Raw genomic sequence first — 23,027 nt, 5'->3', positions numbered from 1 at the left:
GTCGCCATACCCCGCGCCACCACGGGTAAGGCGAGTCTGCACTGGTCTGCGGGTGTGGACGTGGAGAAACTACATATGAGGATGTTCTTCTGGAGCCACTATCCAGGAGAAGCTTTTCAGAGCCCTAGAGCAGCGGGGTCGCCATCAACGGGTCCTGCCCAGGCCTAGACAGTCTCAGCCCGAGACCTGGCCTGGCAGCGTCCCTCCCCAGCCTCACGCAGGGTACATCCCAAGCACTCTGACTCCGAGGGCCTGGGCCCAGGAAGTGGGGAGCTGACCATCTGGCCCACGGTGGCACCGCTTCCTGCAACGGCATGTGGATGCCACTCCCTACGCATGGCACTCACACATCCTGCTTCTCTCCTCTCCTTTACAGAGACACTCCCTGCTCCTTACCTCTGGGGCCCATTTTCGTCCCACGGCACCTGAGATTTGCTTCTTTGGGCATCAGGGCTGTTTTCATTCTTTGCTTTCTTAAAGCTTTAATTCAAAAGAGGAAACAAAAAACATGGTAAATAAATCACCTAGAGAATAAAAGTTAACTCACATGTTTACTTCTTCCACGAAACCGTTGAACACATGTCTTAAGAACACGTTTTTATTTATACCCGTGGCTCATTCCACAGAGAGCACGAAGGGGCTGCCTGAAGACATTCCACGTCTCCAGCAAGTACTTTTGGGCTCCCCTCCACCTTCTTTTTTCTAGTTTTATTGCTTTCAGTCAACAAAAGCCAGGTCATCTGTTGTTAAGAAACTTTGAACAGAGGGGAGCCCGGTGGGCTCCGTGGTTGGGTGTCTGCCCTTGGCTCAGGGCATGACCCCAGGGTTCTGGGATCGAGTCCCACGTCAGGCTTCCTGCATGGAGCCTGCTCCTCCCTCTGCCTGTGTCTCCGCCTCTCTCTGTGTGTCTCTCATAAATAAATAAATAAATAAATAAATAAATAAATAAATAAATAAATATCTTCTAAAAAAAAGAAAGAAAACAAACATTGGAGAGAGTTCCGCTGTGTGGGACAGGAAAGAACAGCAAGTGTTGAGGCAGGAAGAGAAGAACGCAGACACGGAAGGGCAGCTCCTGAGGCTGGCTCCCTCTGGACTTGGGCCTAAGTCCCTGCAGGCGGGTCAGCTCTGCACAGGCGACCCAAGGCCACCTTTCCAGGCCCCCAGCGCCTGCCAGTCTTGGCTCATCTTCCAAACCAGAACGACTTCCAAGTGCTGCTTCCTGACCCAGTATCATCTTTCTGCACTAGAAGGTCAATGTGACTGGGCTGCTACTGGACCCCAACGAACTGCTTTGGACACACAGAGATGCAGAGGAAGGGACAGCCGTGGGGGCGGGAGGCGCATCACCCCTCACGTCCACCGAGTTGCAGCCTGAGGACAAGGCGGAGCGACGGGACTTTCCAACCACGTCTAACCCTGGCTTCTGAAGCATCCTCTAGAGACTGTCCTCGCACGTGGTCGTAGCAGGGCTCTTCACAGCAGCCGACCAAGGGGCAGAGGGCAAGCAGTGAGGCCACTTCCCACAGGGGCACACAGGCCGTATCCCGGCGTCCTGCACCCGTACAGGGATTCCTACGCGCCCACAGAACCACGGACCTGACAAGGGCCCCGACTCCTCGCACTGGCATAGGGCAGGGTCACGTCTTAGTTTTTGACTCGCGTTACTTGACTAAACTTGACCTTTCGGAGATCAAACGCCCCAAGTAATATCTTTCTTGTGAAATAAGAAGAGGTAATAAGTATGGGGGACACGCAACAGGGCAGTAGAAAGCGTGTGTTTAATTTAAGCGTGTGTTTTCCTTCAGAAAGGAAAAGGGAAAGGAAGACGGGGGTGGAGACACTGGGCAGCAGATGAGAGGGGAACCAGGGACAGGTGAGGTCGGAGGTGCCGCCTGCGCCCTGAGCCTGAGTGGGGAGCCCCAGGCCCCTCGGGCACCCCCCCATCAGCCAGACGGCAGCGGGGGGACTGAGCACCCCCTACCACACACGGGCCGCTGTGCTGGGACTGGGGTGGCCAGGGGGCCACCAAAGGGAGCGCAGAGGCGAAGGCCGCCCGTGAGTGAACCCGGAAGGGGCCACCCGGAGCTGGACAGGGGGCAGCGCAGGCGGATCCCTCGGAACCGTGCACCCCGAACCATCTGCAGGAGGTGCCAGGCTGTGTCTGTCCACGCAGCCCAATCCAGGAGGATGCCGCCGCCGACCGCGGCATGGGGAGCAGGTGACAGCAGCAGCGCCGAAGTCCTGGCCTGGAACATGGTCACTGCGGGGTGTCACCTGCTCACCTCCCGGTGAGTAAGAGGCCGCCGTGGGGCCCCAAGCGCTGCCCCGAGCCTGATGGGGTAAACACAGGCGCTGCCGTGGCTGACGTGACCAGGGCCACGCGTGTATGGGCACGACCTGGTGACACCGGGGAGGCCGGGGAGGCTGGGTCAGCGGGTGTGCCAGCGGGCGGCATCCCCCGAGGCCCCGGGTTGCTGCCGGTGCCCTTGGGGTCACCGGCAGCACCCTCAGTGCCAGCCTGGAGCTCCTGGGTCTGGGCCCCTCGGGCGGCAGGTGGGCCTGTGAGGCCTCCTCCCCCAGAGGCAGCCGTTCAGGGTGCTTGGGGACCTGAGAGGGGACATGAGGGGGGCCTGAGGGAGGGGGGCCAGAGAGGGGACGTGAGAGGGGACGTGAGAGGGGATGTGAGAGGGGACCTGAGAGGGGACCTGAGAGGTGGCCTGAGGGGGGGGCCAGAGAGGGGACGTGAGAGGGGGCCTGAGGGGAGGGCCAGAGAGGGGACATGAGACAGGACGTGAGAGGGGGCCTGAGGGGGGGGCCAGAGAGGGGACGTGAGAGGGGATGTGAGAGGGGGTGTGACAGGGGACCTGAGGGGACCTGAGAGGGGGCATGAGAGGGGACGTGAGAGGGGACGTGAGAGGGGGCCTGAGGGGGGGGCCAGAGAGGGGACGTGAGAGGGGGCCTGAGAGGTGGCCTGAGGGGGCCTGAGGGGACCTGAGAGGGGGCCTGAGAGAGGACGTGAGAGGGGACCTGAGAAGGGACCTGAGGGGGGTCCTGAGGAGGGATCTGAGGGGGGATGTGAGGGGCGGCCTGAGGGGACGCGGAGGGCGTGGAGGGCGCCTGCTGCGCCACCTGCGCGCCCACTGACCTTTTCACTGGTGAAGGTGCAAGAATCCTGGCGGCTCCTCCGCTTCCTCCGTCCTCCGCGTCTGCCGGCCCCGGGGAGGCGCCCTGCGGTCCTAGCAGCGAGGGGGCAGGGGGGCACAGCGGTGAACTCGGTGAACTCGCGCAGAGCAGCCGTGGCTTGCAGGCGACCGCCAGCGGGTGGGCCCCTCCTCCCCCCTCCCCTCCCCCTCCCTTCCCCCTCCTCCCCCCTCCCCTCTCCCCACGGGCCCTGGAGACCCCGCGCTAGGCCCACAGCTGCGGCGCCGCCCCTGGCACCGGGCTCCGACGGCGGCCCTGAGGGGCGGCCTCCCTCCCTCCCTCCCGCAGGGGCCCCCGCCCCGCCGGAGGAGCCCCCGCCCCGCACCCCCGGCCCCGCGCTCAGGAGCGAGCCGCGGCGGCCCGGGCACTATGGCAGCCGCTCCCCTCGCGGCGGCCTCGACACGGGGCCAGTGTCGTTCCGTCCGGGCAACAGAGCAGCGTGGATCACGCGTCCGCTTCACGGAACCCACGCGGGGGCCCCCTGTGAGACGAGGGGCGCCCGGGCACGGCGACCCCGCCCCGCCCGCCGGACCAGGAGCTCCACACGACGGGAGTCGCAGACGCGTCCGCACCGGGTCCCCCCAGACCCCGCACCTGTGCGCGGACGCGCGGGAACGCGGCCTGGCCGCCCCGGGGAGCGCCCGCAGCCCCCAGGACGGCTGTGCGGACCGGACCGAGGACCCGCGCGCGCTCCCAGGACGTCGCGCCAGCAACACCCCGGGCCCGGAGGCCCCGCCCAGCCGCGCCGTCCACACCGCGCGGCCGTGAGCGTGGGCCGGGGGCGCTCGGCTCCCGGGCGGGGCGGTGCGCGCTGCTGCCCCTCTGAGGCCCCCGCCGCGAGCCCGCCCTCAGCTCGGCAGGGGCCTCGGCGCAGAGCCCTCTCTGCCTGCTCTGGAAGCCGTCCCTGAGCTCATCCCCGTGGCGCGAGACTCGGCGACGAACGCACACGGATTCTCAGGCACAGAAACACTTTGCGTTCAAATGGCAGCCGAGCCTCGGAAACGTGTGGCTCTCAGTTTGACACGTGTCAGCCCAGACTACATTTCTGGCATTATTATTTTTTTAAAGCTTTTATTTATTCATGACAGACAGCGAGAGAGAGAGAGATAGAGAGAGAGAGAGAGAGGGGCAGAGACACAGGCAGCGGGAGAAGCAGGCTCCATGCAGGGAGCCCGAGGCGAGACTCGATCCTGGGTCTCCAGGGTCACGCCCTGGGCCAAAGGCGGTGCCAAAGCCCTGGGCCACCGGGGCTGCCCAAATTTCTGGTATTATTTAAATGTTGCCCATGCTTTTAATTTACATGCCTTTAATTTAATTATCCCGGGCAAGGAGATAAATATGCAACATTAAGTGAGATAAGACGTATATTTTGCAAGCGACAGTGTCTTACTCGGTTATATGAGAGAAAGGACAAAGAGCCAGTAAGTAAAGCAGGATTATCATACATAAATGATTCATTTTAAGAGCCCTCTTATCTATTCTAGACGTTTAGGTTAAGTTTCATGCCGTTTATTCCCATTTTCTTACCTAAACTTAAAAAAAAAAAACCTAGATCTGATGCTGAAGGCAAATAATCAGGACAGATTGTAACTATTCCCAACACAATTACATATTACATTTCAGGAAAACTAATCTGGTTATATTACCGAACCCAGTGCAATTTATCAGGAAAAAAAAAGATATTCATGAGTTAAGGAAAAGCTAGTAATTGGAAATGCAGCTTAGCTCTAGTTGTCACGCCGATGATACATAGTCACTCTGCCTTGGTCTCACCGACTTTACGGCACTATGGAAAAAATGACAAAGTTTAACAGGTCCTGACATAATATTTTCCTAATTTTACAAATTATGGTCAAATAGGAAAATTTGGCAGAACAGCCACTCATTAAATCAGGTAAAACAAAACTGAATCTTGAAAGACAAAATTTGGAAAAAACGACTTCTTCAGCATCCAATGGCTAAGTCACTGAAGCTCAAGTGCCTGACTTCAGCTCATTCACTGAAAACAGGCAACCAGGTCCCTGTTTGGTGGTTTTACTTTTTCTTGTTTCTTGGGTTCTTTTTAGGAGGAGGAAGGGCAGAGGCCGAGGCAGAGAGAGAACCTTGAGCAGGTTCCATGCCTGCCTGGAGCCTGATGCAGGGCTGGATTTCACAGCTCTAAGATCGTGACCTCAGCTGAAATCAAGTGTCAGATGCTAAACCCACGCAGGCTCCCAGGTGCCCCAAAATCCCCACTTTTCTTAAGAGTTCTGCATTCAAAAATCCCAAGGGTGGAATTTAAGCAGTTACCTCTTTACCATAAATATACAGACTTTTAAGACACGGATTCTGCTTCATGTCAACTGCAAGATCAAACAGGGCTTTCTGCTAAAAAGCTGGAGGGCAGATTAGAAAGAATTGGGCGTGGATGAGAAAGATGCTAGGAAAACACGTCTACACATGAAAGATCCTTTCTCTGGTTGGTCTGCTTCCAATTTTTTCTTCCCCAACCCTGTCCTCTCCTGGATCCCTAGGATTTCCTCATTTCCAAAATAATCAAGTGGAGAGTACGAGCTGGACGGAAACGAAGGCCTCTGGCAGAGTCACCAAGGGATGTACCCTGAGAGGCAGCCACCACATTCGTCCTCCTGGGTCAGAGTGCCAGGTCCAGAAGCAAGAAAGGCACTTGTGGGCCTGGCAAGTCAGCTCTTCAGTCCCCGGGGTGCTCAGAGTAGAATGAGGCCTTGTGATGGGCCCGTGTCGCTGGAGCCCTGCTGGACACGGCAGCGGCGGGGCGCCGTCTTCCTTCCGATGACAACACCCCCGTGAGCGGCCAGCTGCAACCGAGAGAGCTGACAGCATCCAAGGGGGAGGCCTGCGCACACGCTCCGTCCTCCCGCGGCCTTCTTGCCATCCCCCCGCCCCTCCAACAGCACCACGCGGTCTAAAGCAACAAACAGCGCATCTTCTCTGGTCGGCTTCTGCCAAACGACTTATCTCACGTGGAACAGGCAGGTGGACAGTTCCATCTCTGACCTGAAGCTGCTTCTGTTTCGGAGGACTGTGCTAGACCCCTGCTTTACGGGTTTTTATTGGCTGCGATTATAATTGTACATAAGATGGATACAAAACACACATCATTGTATATAAAAGTTGCTTCAGAAAGGCTTATTTAGCTAAGGTGCAATTGGGAAAATTCTTATTTTTTTCCCTGCTTCTATAATTAAGCTCACATCTAAGAGGCCTTAACTTAATGTCCTTCCAGCTTTTTACCCAGTACTCACTACAAGAACCTGAAATACTGTGGTGCCTCGGTGTATGCGTCTAAGGTGATAGCTAACATTTTTTTTAAATCAAAACTTAAATAGCTCCAACTTTGTATAGTGACAAATGGCAGCTAGACTTACCACAGTTATGAAATGTACTCTATACGTTTCATGCTGTATAAAAATATCAGATCACTACAGGTACACCCGAAACCAACAGGACGCTATATGTCAAGCATACTTCACTTTTAAACAGAAGGTTTAAATAAGGCCAAAGAAAGTCATTTGCAGCACATAGTAAATACGACACTTTAAAATGGAATTGTTTCATGACTCTCTTCAATGTATCCGAAGCCATAATATATCATGGGAATTTGATACACACAATCACCCACTTTAAAAATAGAAGAAATGAGTTTACATTTGAGAATTTCATGGCATTCTTCTTTTCTTCGTGTATTTGAATTTCGATTTCACCCTCTTTGGAAAAATTCATCCCAGAGTAATACGTGTTTAACACCTCAAAGTTTTACTTATCACTCTCTCTCACCTCTCTGTGGTTTAAAAAAAAAAAAAAAAGAAAGAAAGAAATGAATTTAGGTTTTAGTTCCCATGACCCTAAAGCTCTAGGGGTTAAAAATTTCTTCTAAGTCATGACAATTATTAATAGATCAAGAGCGTAGTAATGCTGATAAATAATTATTACAAGTGAAAAGTAGACATTTGCAAAGTGATTCTTCGTGAGATGACTGAAGTAGTTTTGTTTTCTCAATGATAACATTGGTGATATGCAGTGAGGAATATTATTCTGTGTTGAGTCAAACAGTTGAGCAAGAATTCTATTCTTGTTTTTATTTGGATAGATCTCAAGGCTGAGAAATCTTGTTCACCTACAGTCGTATGTATTTTGTTGTGAACACGATGTCCTTAAAGAAATCCTAAGACTCGTACGTCCAGCAGCAATATATTATCTACAATTATTTCAAATGTTCTATCCGATGACAAAACAGTCAGGTCCTCCTTCAATTCCGTTCAAGGTCAAAATGAGGAAACGACTTAGAAAAGGAGGGCTCGTTGGGGCGCGAGGTGGCTTAGTCACGAGCATCTGCGTCCTGGCTCCAACTCAGGTCGTGACCTCAGGGTCCTGGCCGGAGCCCTGCGTGCGGGCGGGCTGCCCACCCCGTGGGGACTTGGCGTCTCCTCTCCCTCCACCCCTCCCCTCTCCCACGTGCTCTCGCTCTCTCTAAAATAAATCAGGGAAGGGAAGGGAAGGGAAGGTTCATAGGTGAAGCTCTTTTGTCTCCAGCCTCTAACTCAGGAGGTTTTCATCATTTAAGCACACGACAGTGGGACGATCCTGGTCCACGTCTTCTGGGCAGCGGGAAGCAGAGAGAAGAGCCAGCAGGCCTGCTCGGGCTCCGCTCGCTGACGCCTCAGGAGACTGACCCTGAGGAGCGACTGCATCACTGCTGTCACCTCCACACACCCTCCCGGACGGCCTCCTGCATCTCCAGCAGCACCACAGGGCTTGCAGCTGCACCCAGTACCCTCCTCTGGTCCTCGCTCCCTCTGGGCAACCCCCATGGCCCGGCAGGCCCTGCCCACGCCGAGTACATCGTTGGCCTCTCTAGTCTGGGGGCATGCTGGAAGGCCCCACGCTGAAGTCTCCCCTCTGCCCACTTACCCACCGGGTGCTCTTGGACGAGTTATTAAATCCCTCTGGGCTTCCGACTTCTCATCAATAAAACACGGGCATCACTAACTACTTATAGAGCGAATATGAAGATTAAATAATTCATAGCAAGTGTGGGGGCGCCTCGCTGGCTCAGTGGGGGAAGCACGCAACTCCCGATCTTGGGGTTGTGAGTTGAGGCTTCTCACTGAGCCCGGAGCCTACTGGAAATAAAATAATAATAATAATAAATAAAAGAAACTGTCTATCGCAGTGCTGGGCTTTTAATAAAGCAAAATAACTGCTTTACTATTTTTATACAACGACTTTCCCCTGGATTGGGGGCCACGTTTCATTCATTTTTCTGTGCTCCATGGAAAAGGGTCTCGCGTCGTGTTTTGTTCAACACCTACAAGCAATTCGATTCTCAGAGGATGGACTACTGGGTGGCCTGGCATTTACCTTCTACCTGGAGCGAAGGTCAGATGGCACAGGTGAATGGTCGGTCCTCAAGGCGGCCCCTGCTCCTCAGGGTAATTTGCTAGAAGGCCTCACAGAACTCAGAGAAACAGCTTCCTTATTATTAAATCTCCAGTTCATCCTAAAAGGATGTAACTCAAGAATGGCCAGATGGAAAAAATGTGCAGGGCAAGGGATGAGCACAGGGCACCAAGCACGACTCGCTGCATCTCCATGAGTTCTCTAGCCCTCAGAGCCCCGTCCTCAAGGGTTATGTGGGGCCTTGGGACTCTGGCGTGACTGCTGACATCCTCGAACTCAACCCAGAGGCAGGGGGTGAAAACGCCAGCTCCTTAACTAGGGGTGGTTCCCTTGGCAACCAGCCCCCGCCCTTGGGGCTTCCCCAAAGTCACCTCCACACCTACGCTCAGGTGCCTACGAGGGGCTTCCTGTGAATCACAGAAGATGCTCCTACACCTTTAGTGCTCTGGTCACTTAGGTTTTAGGAATAAATGGAAATGAGGACCAAATGAGGACATGTTTCTTACGCCAAACAGGGGCTCAATAAATTCTTTTTTTTTTAAGATTTTATTTATATATTCAAGAGACACAGAGAGAGAGGCAGAGACACAGGCAGAGGGAGAAGCAGGCTCCCTGTGGGGAGCCCGATGCGGCACTCAATCCCAGGACCCCGGGGTCACGCCCTGAGCTGATGGCAGATGCTCAACCACTGAGCCACAGGAAGGGCGTCCCTTCCTCCCCCTTTTAAAAAAGATTTTATCTAAAAAATTCTTATAAACGGAAAGGGGAAAAACACCATTTATGGTAACTCAGTGAAGCTACGCTATCTCATATACCACAGGCCTCTCATCTTGCTTTTCTAATTCCGGCAGCTGTGCGTGGAATGCTGAACGTGCAGGGGAAGCATGAGCGCACTGGCTTCTTAGGGGACATGTAACCGTACGTGCTGCGCATTCAGGACCCTCTATGGAATGAAAATACGCCCCAGCTTCTGGGCAGAAGAGAGCGGGGTGCCCGGAGGAGGGGTGCCGTGGTCGCTCGTCCCCAGCTGGAGGATGGCCAGACGCCCCTCCTGGCACACTCTGCCTCCGCCATCCCCGCCTTTGCGGCCTAACGCGCCCGTCCCAAGGAACTTACCCACTTTCTTTCCTAACAAACAATGGTGTGACCGGCTGCTGCTCTGCGGGCCTCCAGGGACGTGTACGGACCCCAGAGCCCTGGTGAGGCTGCACCCAAACAGCAGGAAGGGCTGCGGATGTACCTCGAGCAGCTCCAGGCCTCCCGCCTCTTGTCTGCCCACTTCCCCTCTGCACCAAACACGCGGGCTCGCAGCCTGGCACCACTTCCTGGCCTGTGTCGCCCTGGATACGATTGGTTTCGGGGCATCCGTGTCCCCACAAGTCAAACGGGAATACCCCCACCTTGCTCATGGGGTCACCGAGAAAGCGATGCTATCGCTGCTCCGGGGCGAGGACGGCAGCTGCTCACATTGGCCTGGTCCTCGGGACGCGGCGGGAGCTCTCAGACCAGGACTCCGGGCCCGTCCCCCCAGGGCCACTCTGCTCTTGGGCTGCAAACCGCTGTGCGGGGCTGGGCCCGCGGGTGCCTGGGCCGGGACAGTGGGCCTGTGGGCGGCTCTCCCCGGGGGGCTCCAGTTCCGCGTGTCTGGGCAAGGAAACTGGGAGGCTCCTCAGGTGCCCCTGTTCCCCGGGCCGGCCAAGCGGCAAGGCCCGCGGTGTCCGAGGGCCCAGCAGGGCAGCTGCTGCCTGAGAGCTGGGCCTTTTCCCCTTGCCTCACCCCCTCTCCCACGCCAAGCAAATGGCCCTGAGCTCCAGGGACACCCACCGCGTCTCACGCTGGGCTGATAAGCAAGGAGAGCAGGGGACAGAAACCAACCCTGGGTCCCCCCGGGCCCCAAGAAGACGCCGACACAGAAAGCACTGTGGGTTGCGAATCCGATCATAAAATGAGTGTGTGAGACCTTCCGACGCCGTCCACTCAGTAGATCCACCTGAGAACACCCCAAGCAGTTGGCAGACGCCCCAGAACCTCTGTCCGTCCGTAAAGAAATGGGGGTGAAAAAGCAGAAAAATCTACCTAAGCTTTGTGAGATCGAGGCAGAGCCTCAGGAGCTGTGACGGCAAAGCACGGCGCGGGGGGAGCCAGGTCACAGCGCCGACTCCGGAGTGACAAGCAGCCTCGGGAGGGGACCAACCCTTGGTCACGCTCCGGGGCCGGCAGCCAGGACCACCGTGCACCCGCCTGTCCGCAGGCCCCTCCTTGCCCAGCCCGAGTCCGCGACCTATGCAGCAGGGACAATCCAGAGTCATCTGCTCAACTCTGACTTCAAGAAGAGCCTGAAAAACCGTGTTAACGCCACGCTCGTTGCAGCGAATTTCGTTCAGTTTGTCGGTAAGAATTTCATTCGAACTTGAGTTTCAAAGAGCTTTTGTATGTAAAAGTCTCACATCAAAACGTCATCTATTTCCAACGAGAAACACCTATTCCGTGGCCTGGGCCGGTATTTCGTCCGTGAGGCCCCTGAAATGACGATCAAGGTCAAGATTCTCACAGGAAGCTTTCCAAGATCTTTTTTTTTCATGTTTGGTCCCTTTAACTCTAGGACGGACAATCCCAAGAAGAAAAAGAATTTTCGCAAGAAGAGGGCTCTCGGGGGTGCCTGCGGGGGGTCAGCGGGTCAAGTGTCTGACTCCCGGTTCTGGCTCAGGTCACGATCTCAGGGTCGCAGGATCGAGCCCTGGGTCAGGCTCCACACTCAGCGGGGAGTCCGCTTCTCTCTCTCTCCCCAAAAATAAACGATTAAGTTTAAACATAAAAAAGGAAGAAGAGGGATCTCTAGAGTTTATGTAACCAGTTCCTTTATTTTACAGCTAAGCAGAGGAAAGATGAAGATGCCGACTGACGTTACAGGTCACGGCCAAGCACGACCAGGAGCTGCGATCTCCTCAGGTCGGGCACACATTCTCCTTTCCTCCCCCCGACCACGTGCTTCCCTGCCAAGCCCCGAGTATGGAAGCTGTACTGATTTCTTCCCTTCGTGACCTCCGCTGACCCAGAGACGACCAACTGACACCAGCGGCTCTCACGCCGCTTCCCTTCCGTCTGCTTCCAAAACCTTCCAAAGCAGCTGTGATGCCACGGACAAGCGGGCTCCTGCGGACATCACGTGTCCCCGGCGCGGGCGGGAAGGACCCGACAACCACCACTGGCTCCACGGTACCTCTCGGCGGCACCGAGCCACGTGCCGCACCCACGGCCTGGACGTCACTAGGCAAGGGCACGTTTCCGCGTCTCCCGCTTCAGGCCTCAGGTTACCAGGTGGCTCCCCAGGCGCGGACCATCCCCATGGGGCCCAGAGCCGGGTGGACCTGCTGATGGCAGGAAAGCGGTTGTGCCGGAGTCACTGGGTGTTGGGTGCCACGCGGTGATGCTTACGGGGGGGGGGGGGGTGGGGGGGTCCCAGAGCAAACCCCGGGTGGAGCGGCTCGGCATGCACAGCGCCATCAGCTGTCAGCTGGGGTCCCCGGGAGGCAGCCCTTCTGCGTCTGGCCTCAGCAGGTTCTGACGCAGTACACGGGCCTTCCTTTAAGGTGAGATCGTCGGGGTGCAACGCTCCGGAAGGTTCACAACAACACCCCAGCAGTACGCTTCCCTGAATACGGGATGGTCTGGCAACACTGAGCGCCCTCCTGCAGAGGGACAAGCGGCCTGGGCTGCACAGAGGGGTCGTCCATGTGGACCCGGGGGGCCCACCACCCTCGGGTGTCATGGCCGTCGCCCCCAGGCCTCCCTGGATGCCCAGTGGGGCCCAGGCCTACACCATCCTCCCCGGATGCCCAGTGGGGCACAGGCCTGCACCATCTTGCCCAGATGCCCAGTGGGGCCCGTGCCTATACCATCTTCCCCGGATGCCAAAGCGCCTTGCTTCTCAGTTGCTCGGGGACCACACTGCAACCACTTATTTCTCTGCTGGTCAGCACAGTGTCAAGACCCTAAAATGCTCCTCAGACCATCCGAGCCCTGTTTGTCCAGCCCCAGAGGCTTCAGCCAACCCTTCCTCTCAGCTGATTGTGGATCGGAGCCGCGTCCCATCCACACCACCTCCCTGCCGAGACCCTGATGAGAACCCACCCGTGTGCTGCCAGGAGGTGGTAGGAGAAGGGGCTGCACAACCTGCACTTCTCCCTCCCGTCCATCTGTCCTGCTGCACCTGCCCCTCCCGGCCCGAGGCCCTGCAGGAATGCTCTGGCGGCCTGCCCTGCCCGGGTGCACCCCTCTGGGCGCGGCCTGCTGCAGGGCCTGCTCCGGAATGTGCTTCCTCCTCCGGGTGCCCAGGCCTCCTCCTAGGACTGCTGTCCAGGAGGTAGAAACACAGTGGCGTTTACCTAGGGGGCGGTTATCACTGGAGATGGAGAGGTAGGAAAAATAAGGTATTTTAAATACGCAGACAACCGAGATGCCAGTTACGGGGAGTAGTCACTGAGACTGGATTACTTTGACTTAAGAAACAGAAGAATGTCTTCCATGGTAACAGCTCACACACTGTTTTATAAACTAACAGAAAATAAAGAAGCTTCTTACCACACATTTTTTATTACGTATGAATGGTAAATGGAGGTATGAATTTACACCTATTAACTCCTGAAACTGTAGTTCTAAAATCTTGTTTTATGGGGAACATGATTAGAATTTAATCTATGAAAATTAACAGCCGCTCTGTTTAGTGTAAAAAAAAAATCCTATTTAAATTTTAACTTCATTTTTGCCAAATACAATAAAACCTAATCAACCTAAAAAAGCAAAAAAAAAAACAAAAAAAAACAAAAAAAAAACTTTTATTTATTCCTGAGACACACAGAGAGAGGCAGAGACCCAGGTGGAGGGAGAAGCAGGCTCCACGCAGGGAGCCCGATGCGAAACTCGATTCCGGGACCCCAGGGTCATGCCCTGGGCTAAAGGCAGATGCTCAACTGCTGAGCCCCCTGGGGATCCCCTAATCAACTTTTCCTAGGTCTCAAATTCAGCTGTCACTTAAATTTTCATTTAAAAATTTGGACAATCACATTAGCTGTGGCAGCATAATTTATGAACATATTATTTTTGTTTTCCTTTGGTCAGTAAAAAGTAATTAAAAAAATAATAAGAGCTATATGGTTCCTTTCCTGCTCTGCCACCCATGAGTGAGTCTCAGGAACAGGGAGCATCTGAGGTGGGGCTGCCTGGGGCTGCTGGGCGGGCGAGGAAGGGGAGGAACAGGTGGAGGGGCTGGAGGGCCTTCGGGGTGTTGGGGGGACCAGAGGCCTGGCCACTCCCTCAAGCATCCCCCCCTCACCGGGCAGGACCTGGGGGGCTGGTCTCCCCGGGCAGCTGGTCTCCCCGGGCTGGCCTGACCCCGAGTCCCACAGGCCCAGGCCCTCTCACACATCCCAGCCCAGCTTCTTGGGGCTGGGCGGGGCCGGACGGGCTGGGACAGGGCACCCTCTGCATGTACCCGGCTCCAAGTCTGCACCCCACCCTGACCTCCGAGGGCGCACGGCTGAGACTCGGTCACCATGGGCTGGGGCCCACTGGGGCCCAAAGCAGAGTACGTTGAATTAGAGGAGAAAGAGGAAAACTGAGATTTGGAAAAGCTGAACAGCACCGATCCCCGGGTCAGCCGCGTCCTCCCGTGTGTGAGCAAGTGCAGCATCGGTGGGGGCCCTTGCTCCCCGGGACGGTCACATCGTCAGACGGCGTGTCCCGCCCGGATCCCAGGGGGCCCTGGAACCCAGGCTGGACAGGTCAGGCTCTGCGCACTTCATGGTCAAAGTGGCACGTGCACACAGCAAAATCCTAGTTTCCAAACACACCATTAATCCCTTTGTAAATTGAAAATGATGCAAATACACTGTTGCTTAAAGGACACATGATAAATCAGCACGGATGCTTGGAGTCCTCGCGTGAAGGACATTCACGCTGCTTATTTCTAGTCTTTGAAATTTCAAGAAGCAGAAACCCCCGAGAAGTAAGGAGAAGGCATAAACCACATCCTGTCTACACACGTGTGCGTGGGTCTCAATGTGGTGCTGACAACGCTGCAGAAGCTATTAGAGCACACGCAGGACACCCGGGCAACGAGAAACATGGGTCGTAAACGGCCACTATCCTCGCTTCTGCAGGAAAGACGCACAAACACCCGGGAGGCTACATAATACCGCGCTAAGGAGAGGGACTGGACGGGACAGGCTTGTCCTCTCGGCAGCAAAGGTTCTAGGGCTCCTGGCTTCCCGTCCAATAAGCGTGTCTGCGTGTATTTTCATGTCAGCCCCGCGCCCATGTGGGCCCTGAGATCAAGAGCTGAGGCTCCACCCCAGCCAGCCAGGCCTCCGCGATGACTGGCGCATCCTGGGCTACACCTGTTTGCTTTAAGCAGACTGAACACCCGGCGTGGAGCCCAGCACGTGGGGCTACAGTTGCCACCCTGAGATCAAGACCTGAGGTGAGGTCAGCATTGGACACGCAATAGCCTGAGCGCCTGGTGCCCCTTCTCGGCTGCACTCTATGAGGCCCCAGACGTGGAGAGGCGGCCCTTGTGCAGCCGGGCCGTCCCAGAGCCACATCCTTCCTCCCTGCCATGGGAGCGCCTGGCCACCACACAGGGCCCGTGGGAAGGGGCACGCGAGGCTGTTCTCTGCCCAAGATAAACCAGAACCACAGGGCGCCTGGGGGCTCGGCCGGTCAAGCGCCTGGCTCTCGGTTCCAGCTCAGGTCGTGGTCTCAGGGCCATGAGATCGAGCTCCGGGGTCGGGCTCTGTGCTCCGCTGGGGATTCCCTCCCTGTCCCTCTGCCCCTCCTGCTCATGCTCACTCAGCCTCTCTCTCAAACAAATAGCAGGGCAGCCCAGGCGGCTCAGCGGTGGAGCACCTGCCTTGGGCCCAGGCCGTGACCCCGGGGTCCTGGGATCGAGTCCCACGTCGGGCTCCCTGCATGGAGCCTGCTTCTCCCTCTGCTTGGGTCTCTGCCTCTCTCTCTCTCTCTCTGTGTCTCTCATGAATAAATAAAATAAAAAAAATAAGTAGTAAAGAGAGAAAGAGGGAAACGAAAGCAAAGACTCCGTCCTTAACCAGCTCCGTGTATCTGGGCTCCAGGGCAGGGCCGCACGCTCACACACACAAGCATCTCATAGGCGAGCTCTTCGTAGGAGCCGCTCCGGGGAGAAGGAGCAACCCGAGCAGGTTTGCACGGAAAGCACGTGTGAGTCCCGCATCTCGAACGGCGCAAGGTGCTTGAAGGGAGGAACGCGTCTGACGCCCCGCTGGCCCGGGCCCCTCGGGTGGCTCAGCCCTCAGGGGCAGCCCAGATCTGCAGCCTCCTCGCGGAGTGCAGCGCGTGCACCGGGTCTGAGCGGGGTCTGAGGTTCATCCACAAAGATGAAGACAGAAAAACCAACATAAAGGCGTTAAAGCCCCACGGCCAGGCTTCTTATCCTAAGCCAGCTACTTCTCACAGGACCCCGGACCAACTGCCTTAAGATCTCCGCTTCCTCCTGGGCCACACGGGGGCAGTGACGATGCCCGTGTCAGGACGTGACCTGAGCCCCGTCGTGTCTTGTTTGTGCCGCTGCAGGACCAGCAGGGAGAGTCGAAGTTCCTCCCAGCTCAGGGGCACGGGGGGACCCAGCCTGGGGCCCGGGCTGTTCCACTCTGGGACACGGGGCCCAGCACCCTGGCCGCCCCCCTGGCTGCACCGAGGCTCCGTGGACATGGTGTCTGGCGCTGGGCCGCGCAGGTCAGGCCCTCAGGGTCGGCACTGAGCTGCGGGCTGCAGGCTCGGCGTGGAGTGGGCTTGGCCCTCTGCGCCCCCGGCCCCGCACTGTCGCGTGAGGACATAAAGCCTAAAGAGAAGGTGCACAGAGCTCGTAGACGAGGTGACCAACAGCAGGAAACCAAGCACAGGGACGCCGCGCCGCAACTGTGAGCTCTGGGCCAGGACACGCGCTGGACCTGGTTGGGTGCCCTTCTCACAGAAGCAGCCGCCCTGAACGACCCCGTGTCCACCCCAAGACACGGGATAAACAGGAGGCCGTGGCGGGGAAGCTTCGCGGCGGGGAAACGGACGCACGTTTAGCAAGTGCTGCACGGTGCGTGGGGAGCGAGGAGCACCCATGGTGTGCCCGGGATGCATCCCCCGGACGTCGGCGGCAGTGGGACAGGGCCACGTGGTGCTGACAGTGCAGCAGGAGTGAAGGAGGCGGGGGCCAGAGCCCAGCAGCCCGGCGGGGGCAGGACCCGTGTGCGAGTCCGCTGTGCCATCTACACGCGTGTCTCCCAACCAAAGAGCGACAATAACAGACGCCCCACCGGGTCCCGTCACCAGGGCTCCCACCAAGCGTCGGCTCCAACCTCAGGCCCCCGGAACGAGGACAGGCCTCGGCTGGGATTTGAGGGAACCTCCACAGAAAGCAGGTGTGGTCCCCACGCAGCCCTCGGGGATCCCCCAGCCACCCCCCGCCCCTGACCGCCAACCACCTGGGCCCCTGCAGGGTCACCATGAGCAGCTACTGTAATGCAGGAGACGCCTGGCCAGGTCGCGCGTCCCCATGACCTTGTCCTGTGACTTACCGGCCGGCTGTGTCTGTGCTGCCCTCTTGGGGTAAGTCTTGCTCCGACTTCTCGCCACGTTCTGATCTGGCCTTGGAAGCTCCACGCACAGACCTCGACTCCTCTGCAATGCCGTCCTGCCACCGGGAAACGCAACACGTCCGTTAAGGCAGGTGGGGCGTGGCCGCAGGCCCAAGGCAGGGCTCTGAGAGGCGGCGGGCTCACACGGGGTTTGCAGGGGGTTCCCGTGCTGCGTGGACCAAGGGCCCCGGGGGCCCCGCTTAGACTCAAGGGCGATCCCGCATGGCAGGCAGGCCGGATCCAAGCAGGCGGAGAGCACAGAGTATGGGGTGCCCTGGCCGCCGAACGACCATCACGCAGGGCCAACGTGTCTTGGTGGCCCGCACCTCGGGGCACCTGGGCCCTGGTGTCAAGGACCTGAGCTCCCTGGGGCCGGGCCTCAGTGCACGTGCACCTCCCTGAAAGACCCAAGCGCGGCCACTGACACCGGAGCAACGAACGACCCCGAGGTTCACAGGAAAGACGCACCTATGCTGGACTCGTCACAAAAAGAGCCACGTGTGGGACAAGGACGAGAAAGGCCTTTTCACAGCCCCAGATCCTCTTCCCGCCCTTACAGGGTACGTATCAGCAACTCTCCCCAGAAGAGGCGAGCCTCATGGGCAGAGCCCACCCATGAGCTCCCGTGAGCAGCCTCCCTTCCCATTTCCCAGTCACCTCCACGAGACGCAGGAAGATGCTGGAAACATGGCAGCGGCTCCTGCTCGGGCTCCGGGGGCCCCCGGGGACTCATGAGACCGCCCACGAGCCATGGGAGGAGGCCTCCGACAGCCCCTCCTCCCCTTGAAGTCTAGCCTGTTTCTAGGGGCTGTAGGGAAGGGCCCCAAATAGCAACACTCCTGTCCTGGAATCTCAAACCAAAAAATCCCGTATAAAGAGCAAAGTTCCATTATTATAAATGGTGTGAGCTCTAAAGAGAAGAGCGACCTGCACCAGGTGGTCTCCGTTACCAGCTTGGGCAGCATGCGCCTCGCTCACACTCGGAACCCCACCTTGTCACTCAGCTCTTCCTCAGGGGTTCCCGCTCGGGAACAGGGAGCGAGGGGAAGCCACGTGACGCAGCCAACGAGAGCCCGGCCCCGAAACCCAGGGTGGCCTCTGTCCAAGGCCAGCTCTGCCCGAGCGCGTGGGCTCCTGCAGACTCTCCCAAGGGCCCCGCGCCTCACCTGCCTCAAGGTGGGTTCCTACTGACTCAGCCTGGTCCCGGCAGAAGGACATGCAGTGTCCTCGCCACCCCTGACACCAGGGAGGCCCTGAGCGATGGGCAGCATGGGGTCCTGTGTGCCCAGGGACCCCGAGGCGGCAGCTGGGACCCCTGCCCCGGCCCTGCGACCAGGGCACAGCCGGCCGCCAGTGGGCAAGGGCCGCTCAGGGTCCAGGGTCTTTGGTTCTGGCACCTTAGGGGGTCACAGGAGTCCTCGCACAACAGGCCAGGGTGCGAGACCTCACAGGGGGCCGCGCGGACCCCATAGCACATCTCAGGCACCTGACACAGAGGAGGTTCTGACAACAGCGTGGGCCCTTGACACGGGAGGAAACGCGGAGAGTTCCTGCAACACTAGCCCCACACCTGGGCCCCCAGTGGGGATTTCTCAGGCCGGATTCTCACTTCTGGGGTATGAATTCTAGGGGCACCTGGGGGCTCAGGGGTTGAGCATCTGCCTTCAGCCCGGACGTGACCCTGGGGTCCTGGGATCGAGTCCCGCATCAGGCTCCCTGCATGGAGCCTGCTTCTCCCTCGGCCTGTGTCTCTGCCTCTCTCTCTGGGTGTCTCAGGAATAAATAGATAAAATCTTTAAAAAAAAAAAAAAAGCCTTTTATACAAGGCGCTGATTCGTTATCAGCAGGAGCCACCTACAACCTTAACAGGTGGAGGCTGTTAGCGTTCGAAGGCCTCGGAGAAAGAGCTACCCGCGGGCGACCAAACACTTCACCTACGCCAGGCTATCGCTCTCCGACCATAAAACCAGCACCCACAACTCCTGAGGTTCTGGAAGGCCAGGCCATCACTTATCACCAAAGACATCAAACGTTTCCCTTCTTAACAACAGGTTTTTCTAAAGAGACGGCAGCGTGTTCCGGGCCCCGTGCGGGCCCCGCGAGGCAAGGAAGGCCGCAAAGAGTGGAGTCGCCCCTGCCGCGCCTGCACCCACCTCTGCAGACGCCCGCCTGCTCGCCCGGACCACGCGGCCGCCCACACGCACGCCCCAGGCCCTGAAGGCCATGTCCGGGGCTCTGCTCCTGGCCCGCGGCGCCCCCGGGACCCTTATCCCGCTGCATAGGGCGAGTGCTCCAGGCTGGCTGCCCATCCTCTCGCCCCCGAGGGCTCCCTCACGATGCTCCCCAGCAGCCACAATGCTTGCATTTCAATGAATTTGAGAAGCCAGGTTTGGGTCAACATGTGGAGACCAACGCAGCGTGTGTCAGACAGCACGACAACGGTTTTAGCAGTGCAGACACGGACCGAGCCTTTGCGGCGGCTTCGTTTCAGGGACAAGGGGCTGGACTCACACGTTCTCTCCACAAGCCTCAAAACGTTTTATGTCCCAAGTCGAAAAACAGCCCAAAGGCTGACCAGCAGCTCTCCTTCTAAATATAAAAGTAAACATACTCTTCCCGCAGGTCCCCGATGATCCCCTCTCCTGGGGAAGAACCTCAACGGCCCAAAGGTCAATCTCTCAGGTATCCACGTGTCAGCCTCCGACACAGGTAAGGGCACCCGGGCAGGTGAGTCGTATGGCATCGGAGAGCAAGCCTCCAAGTGAACATGGGGCCATCAAGGCGATGAGCGCTTACTATTAGTCGCTCTTTTACTGATTATCCCTGATTTCGAATTCAGGACCCAAACCCAAAAGTGGGTCGCAGAAGGGGTGTTACAATCCTAACTCTGAACCTGACCCTAACCTCAACCCTAACCCCAGACCCAGACCCCAACTCTAACCCCTAACCCTAACCCACCCCCGACCCTGACCCTAATCCCAAACCCATCCCTAACCCTAACTCCAACCCTAACCCCAACCCTAACCCTGACTCTGACCCCTACCCTGACCCTAACCCTGACCCTAACCCCTAACCGTGACACTAACCCCGACCATAACCCCAAACCTAACCTGACCCTGACCCTAATCTCAACCCCAACCCTAACCCCGACCCTAAACCCTACCCCTAGCCCTACCCTCAACCCTAACGCCAACCCTGACCCTGACCATAACTCTGACCCTGACCCTAACCCTAACCCTAACCCTGACCATAACCTGGACTCCTACCCTGACCCTAACCCCTAACCCTAAACCCTACCTCAACCCCTAACCCTAACCCCTGACCCTAACCCTAACCCCTACTTTGACCCTAACCCTAACCCTGACCCTGACCCTAACCCCGACCCCAACCCTGATCCTGACCCCAACTTCAACCCCTAACCCCAACCCCAACCCTGATCCTGACCCTAACCCCTAAACCTAACCCCAACCCTAACTCTGACCCCGACCCCAACCCCTAACCCTGACCTTGACCCTAACTCAGAGGACAGGCCGCCACCCGCCTGGGCTCTGCAGGCCTTGGGACCTGCTGCACCACCTGCATGAGGCCCCACCGCTGCAGCGCAGCAGTGCTGGGACGGGGTTCCCTGTGCCCCTGGGCACCCACTACCTCACCCTGCGTGGCACAGGCTCCGTCTACCAATAGGACGCACTGAGACACCACAAATTCTTTCTCACGACACAAGGTTCCCGCTTCTCATACGGATATTGGAAGAAGACCCAGTTGGCCCCGTCCTGCGACGTGCTCGCGTCGGCCTCAAGGCCAAGAGCAGGGACTCTGGAGCTGGGCTGCTGGACAGGGACGCTGCACCCATCCTGCTCCCGGGCTGGGTCCCCTGGACACGGACCCGGCCTCCTGGAACCCTAGTGTCCTCGCACGTAACGGAGGATACCGTCGTCAAGACGACCGCCACGATTCTGTGAAGCAATGGATGGAAGACCTTCGGCATGACACATGGCACCGGGGATACCGGGCAGCTGCTCAGCAAGGTCCAAGGCACGGCCACCGTGTTGTGCCCCACAGGTGGGCCCTGTGCTGCAGGAGACCCGACGGGACCCACAGTGCAAGGTACCCCCGGGGGGACCGCAGGGGATCAGGCTGCGCCCGGGGCCGGCATGAGCCCGCCTGGGGATCACAACATTGCTACACACGGGGATCGTGGCAGCAAACGGGCTTCTGAAGATGGTGAGCTTTACCGCATCTGGGAAACCCTAAACTGAAACCTGAAAGGCCGTTTCGGTCAAGTTTCTTTTGTTTTCTCCCAAAGAAGGGGTTGGCAGAGGGCTGGGTGGGGGAGAGGGAAAGAGGGCAGTCCGAGCCGTCCACAGGCAGCCTGGAGCCCGTGCAGGGCGCGACCTCACGACCTGACCCCGAGCCAGGACGCCCATCCGGCCGCACAGCCAGGTGCCCCACCAAGGAGCGTTCAATCAACCCATCACGCTTCTGCAGGGAAACCGAGGAAAACAACGTGAGTCCTGGGCCCCGGCGCGCAGGCACGTGGACAGCGGGACTGAGCATCGTTACCTCCCGGGCGCGCCCTCCCCCCAAGGGGAACTCGCCCCTTACCTGCGCCGGTGCTTGTAGCCAGCGGATCCGAACTTGCTGAGCCTTCTCGACAGCGAGCTTGATTCACTTTCTGGCATTCTACGCATTTTTAAAAGAAAATCAGATACGGAGGCGTCAGTGCAGGTGCTCAGACGACGCTGCGTGGACAGCGGGGCCGCCCTGGTTCTCGGCAGCTCACGTATTCACTGACACGTTGGCAGGAACCCGCGAAGGCCGCAGCTGCCTGACGTCTGAAGTGCGGCCGCCGGGGCTCACGCTCGAGGCACATGCGAGCGCTCGGCGTCTGCACCCTGTCGGGCCCATCCGGTCCTTGAAGTCATACCCGCGAACCAACTTGCTTTCTCTCCTTAAATTGGGGACCTTGTCCCTGTGCTGAGTCCCCCAAGGCCATGGTCTTCACGCAGACGTGACGGTCTCACGCTTTCCTACCCCGGGGCTCGCCTGCCGAGTCCTAGGAGGTGACTCGGTGAGGCCCTGCTGACGGCCAGTGAGGCCTCGCCCCTGCCGGGCCACCCCCTGCCCCATACAGACCCCGTAAAGGACGCGGGGCATCGCATCCAAGCACTTCTCCAGCACCCTGCCGCTTGGGACACGTGCTCTGAGCAAACCAACTAGGAGTGAGGGGAGCGACCGACGCAGCTTTAGATTTAAAAGCAACACGTGAAGCTCGCTACCTCGCCTCACAGGATCCGGGTTTGTCTCTGCAGCGCACAGACGCAAACCCGCAAGCGCCACTACGGGGCAATGGGCCACCCTTCGCCTCGTCTCCCTCGGCCTCCGAGGAGCACACCACGCGGTCGCGGCCTCTGACTCTCCCTGCCGTGTCCCTCCCTGCTGGCATCAGCATGTACGCTCCCCCGGTCTCGCCTCCTCCTCCTGCACCGGCTCCCGCTGCCCTCAGTGTGCTGGGAGGACCCCACACGCAGGCCACGGCACCTGCTTCTGTCCCCGCGGCCTCACCCGGTGCTTCTGCGTCCCCCGGCACGTCTGCGGGGCCAGCGCTGGTCCCCCGGGTGGCCCGCACACCCAGCCGCCCTCCCCACACCTGCACTTGCACAGCTAGTGGGTGGGCGATTCAAAGCTCGCAGGCCTGCAGGGCTTGGAGCCTCCACCAACACCAAAGCTGTGCTTTATCCACAT

General features: G+C 58.1%; 1 protein-coding gene across 1 annotated transcript in view; it reads right to left on the bottom strand.

The window, feature by feature from the left end:
* EPB41L4A (erythrocyte membrane protein band 4.1 like 4A) overlaps nt 1-23,027 on the bottom strand; it is a 180,509-nt gene that overhangs the window by 36,352 nt on the left and 121,130 nt on the right. Inside the window, exons 11-14 of the mRNA XM_038532143.1 lie at nt 21,888-21,965; nt 17,223-17,338; nt 3,149-3,239; nt 397-480 (exon numbers count right to left, since the gene is read on the bottom strand). Of these exons, the coding sequence (XP_038388071.1) occupies nt 397-480; nt 3,149-3,239; nt 17,223-17,338; nt 21,888-21,965 (369 nt within the window). The remainder of the gene's footprint in view (nt 1-396; nt 481-3,148; nt 3,240-17,222; nt 17,339-21,887; nt 21,966-23,027) is intronic.

This window comes from Canis lupus, chromosome 3, assembly GCF_011100685.1.
Source record: "Canis lupus familiaris isolate Mischka breed German Shepherd chromosome 3, alternate assembly UU_Cfam_GSD_1.0, whole genome shotgun sequence".
Lineage (NCBI taxonomy): Eukaryota > Metazoa > Chordata > Mammalia > Carnivora > Canidae > Canis > Canis lupus.
The sequence above is the reverse complement of the archived record's forward strand: the minus strand, read 5'-3'. Positions and strand labels throughout refer to the sequence as shown.